The sequence below is a fragment of the Cebus imitator genome, unplaced genomic scaffold, assembly GCF_001604975.1.
Source record: "Cebus imitator isolate Cc_AM_T3 unplaced genomic scaffold, Cebus_imitator-1.0 Scaffold51, whole genome shotgun sequence".
Lineage (NCBI taxonomy): Eukaryota > Metazoa > Chordata > Mammalia > Primates > Cebidae > Cebus > Cebus imitator.
Window position 1 is genome coordinate 1,595,720 of NW_016107366.1, and position 2,601 is coordinate 1,598,320.

The 2,601-nt window shown below is 38.1% G+C and overlaps 1 protein-coding gene across 1 annotated transcript; it reads left to right on the plus strand.

The window, feature by feature from the left end:
* The first annotated feature begins 1,507 nt into the window (after nt 1–1,507).
* On the plus strand, nt 1,508–2,601 carry LOC108303803 (olfactory receptor 13C2). Its single transcript, XM_017527732.2, has one exon. It carries the CDS (start codon nt 1,508–1,510, stop codon nt 2,462–2,464), a length of 957 nt encoding a protein of 318 aa, XP_017383221.1. The 3' UTR covers nt 2,465–2,601.

Sequence of the window (2,601 nt, forward strand, 5' to 3'; positions counted from 1 at the left end):
TAGTAGAGACGGGGTTTCACCATGTTGACCAGGATGGTCTCGATCTCTTGACCTCGTGATCCACCCGCCTCGGCCTCCCAAAGTGCTGGGATTACAGGCTTGAGCCACCGCGCCCGGCCCTAAACAAGACATTTTTGAAGAGAGAAACTTAATGAAATGCAAAAAGTCAAGAGGATAAATCTATCCTAAAGCTGTTTTTTAAAAAGACCTGTAATATAGGAAAACCCTTTGTGAGCTGAATAAAGGAAAAAAAAAAAAGTCAAACAGGCATCATTATGAAATTGAGAACTTTTTATGTAAGGGAGGACCCAAGAATTATAAAGATCAAATGCAATTCTGTGACAAAACATTTGTTATAGAAATGAGTACTAGCAAAATATATCAAAATCAATTGCTATCAGTTCACCATATTGAAATCTTCTTTCTGATCAATCACATATTTTAGCTGATATTTCTTTTGAAATATTAGGACTGTCGATTAGATTACAAGGTATTGTAGCCTGTGAGCCAAATTCTGTTTGCAAAATGAGTATTAAGAGCTCAAATTCTAAAGCCATACTGCTTGAGTTTAAGTCCTTACTCTTTCATTTATTTGGTTGTATGAAATTGACCGTAAGCAAATTACTTTTCTGTGCCTTATTTTCCCCTCTACACAATAGGCATGGTGATGCTAATAGTAACAGAAATTACCTCATAAGCTTGCTATTCAGACTCCATTATGGAATGCACAAAGAAAACATTTAATAGAAGATTGGCAAAGGGTAAGAAATGTTAGCAATTATTTTGCCTTTGATTTTGTCCAACCATCCAACAAATGTTTTTGAATATTTGCCTCTGTGCCTGTTCTATTCTAGCTACTGGTCTGTGGAAATAAGCAAGAATAAGTACCTGTCCTTACGAAGTTTACATTCTACTAGGAAAGACAGAAGTGTAATTTCAAGGAATGACAAGAGCATTGATCTATTGTGTGGTGATTTATAGCCAATAAAAATAGTTTAATGTTCAGTAATACAGAATACAATGCTCATTTCTATTATAACCTTCAGTTTACGTATGTGATGACAAATAAGACAAAACGTTCAGGCTTCAGCAGGAAGATTTTTTAGGTTTGAATCTTAGCTCTGCTATGTACTATTTACCTTTCGTCAAGTTTACTTAACATATCTGCTTTGATTTATTCATCTGTAAAATATGGATACTAATAGCCCTCTCTGAAAACTGTGATGAGATTAAATGAGTTAAATGGCTGTAGCATGAAACATGTTAGTTTTCTCTTCTCTGTCTTCATTCATTCATTCATTCATTCCCTTCCCTCTCTCCATTCATAAATTCCCTTTTTTCTGTCTACTTCTCTTCATGCACTCTCTTCTTTCTTTGGTCTTTTCCTTTTTTAATTTTATTTTTCCTTGGAAATTATGGTACATATTCATTGATACATGCTTGAAAGTAATCAGAGTAAAATACGTATTTTTCTTAACGTGCTCTTACAGGTAAAAGAGAGAGTAAAATGGAATGGGAAAACCAAACCATTCTGGTGGAATTTTTTCTGAAGGGACTTTCTGGTTACCCGAGGCTTGAGTTACTCTTTTTTGTGCTCATCTTCATAATGTATGCGGTCATCCTTCTGGGCAATGCTACTCTCATTTTAATCAACATCTTGGACCCTCACCTTCACACCCCTATGTACTTCTTTCTGGGGAACCTTTCCTTCTTGGACATCTGCTACACCACCACCTCTATTCCCTCCACGCTGGGGAGCTTCCTTTCAGAAAGAAAGACCATTTCCTTTTCTGGCTGTGCAGTGCAGATGTTCCTTGGCTTGGCCATGGGGACAACAGAGTGTGTGCTCCTGGGCGTGATGGCCTTTGACCGCTATGTGGCTATCTGCAACCCTCTGAGATATCCCATCATCATGAGCAAGGATGCCTATGTATCCATGGCAGCTGGGTCCTGGATCATAGGAGCTGTCAACTCGGCAGTACAAACAGTGTTTGTGGTACAGTTGCCTTTCTGCAGGAATAACATCATCAATCATTTCTCCTGTGAAATTCTAGCTGTCATGAAACTGGCCTGTGCTGACATCTCAGGCAATGAGTTCATCATGCTCGTGGCCACAACATTGTTCACATTGACACCACTGCTATTAATCATTATCTCTTACACATTAATCATTGCGAGCATCCTCAAAATTAGCTCCTCTGAGGGGAGAAGCAAAGCATTCTCCACCTGCTCAGCTCATCTGACTGTGGTCATAATATTCTATGGGACCATCCTGTTCATGTACATGAAGCCCAAATCTAAAGAAACACTTAATTCAGATGACTTGGATGCTACCGACAAAATTATATCCATGTTCTATGGGGTGATGGCTCCCATGATGAATCCTTTAATCTACAGTCTTAGAAACAAGGATGTGAAGGAGGCAGTAAAACAGCTGGTGAGAAGAAAAGTTTTTAACAAATAAATGAGAAAGGTGTGAGTAATTTTATGATTACAATGTGGAAATCAATTAGAGAAACCAGAGTTAAACATAGTTGCTGTTTCACATTCCTCTCCCAAAGCTCTAAAGCACCAAAATACACTTCTCTGATTGCAATACCT

Coding starts and splice junctions, on each gene's coding strand:
- LOC108303803 (XM_017527732.2), top strand. CDS start 1,508: ATGGAATGGGAAAACCAAACCATTCTGGTGGAATTTTTTCTGAAGGGA.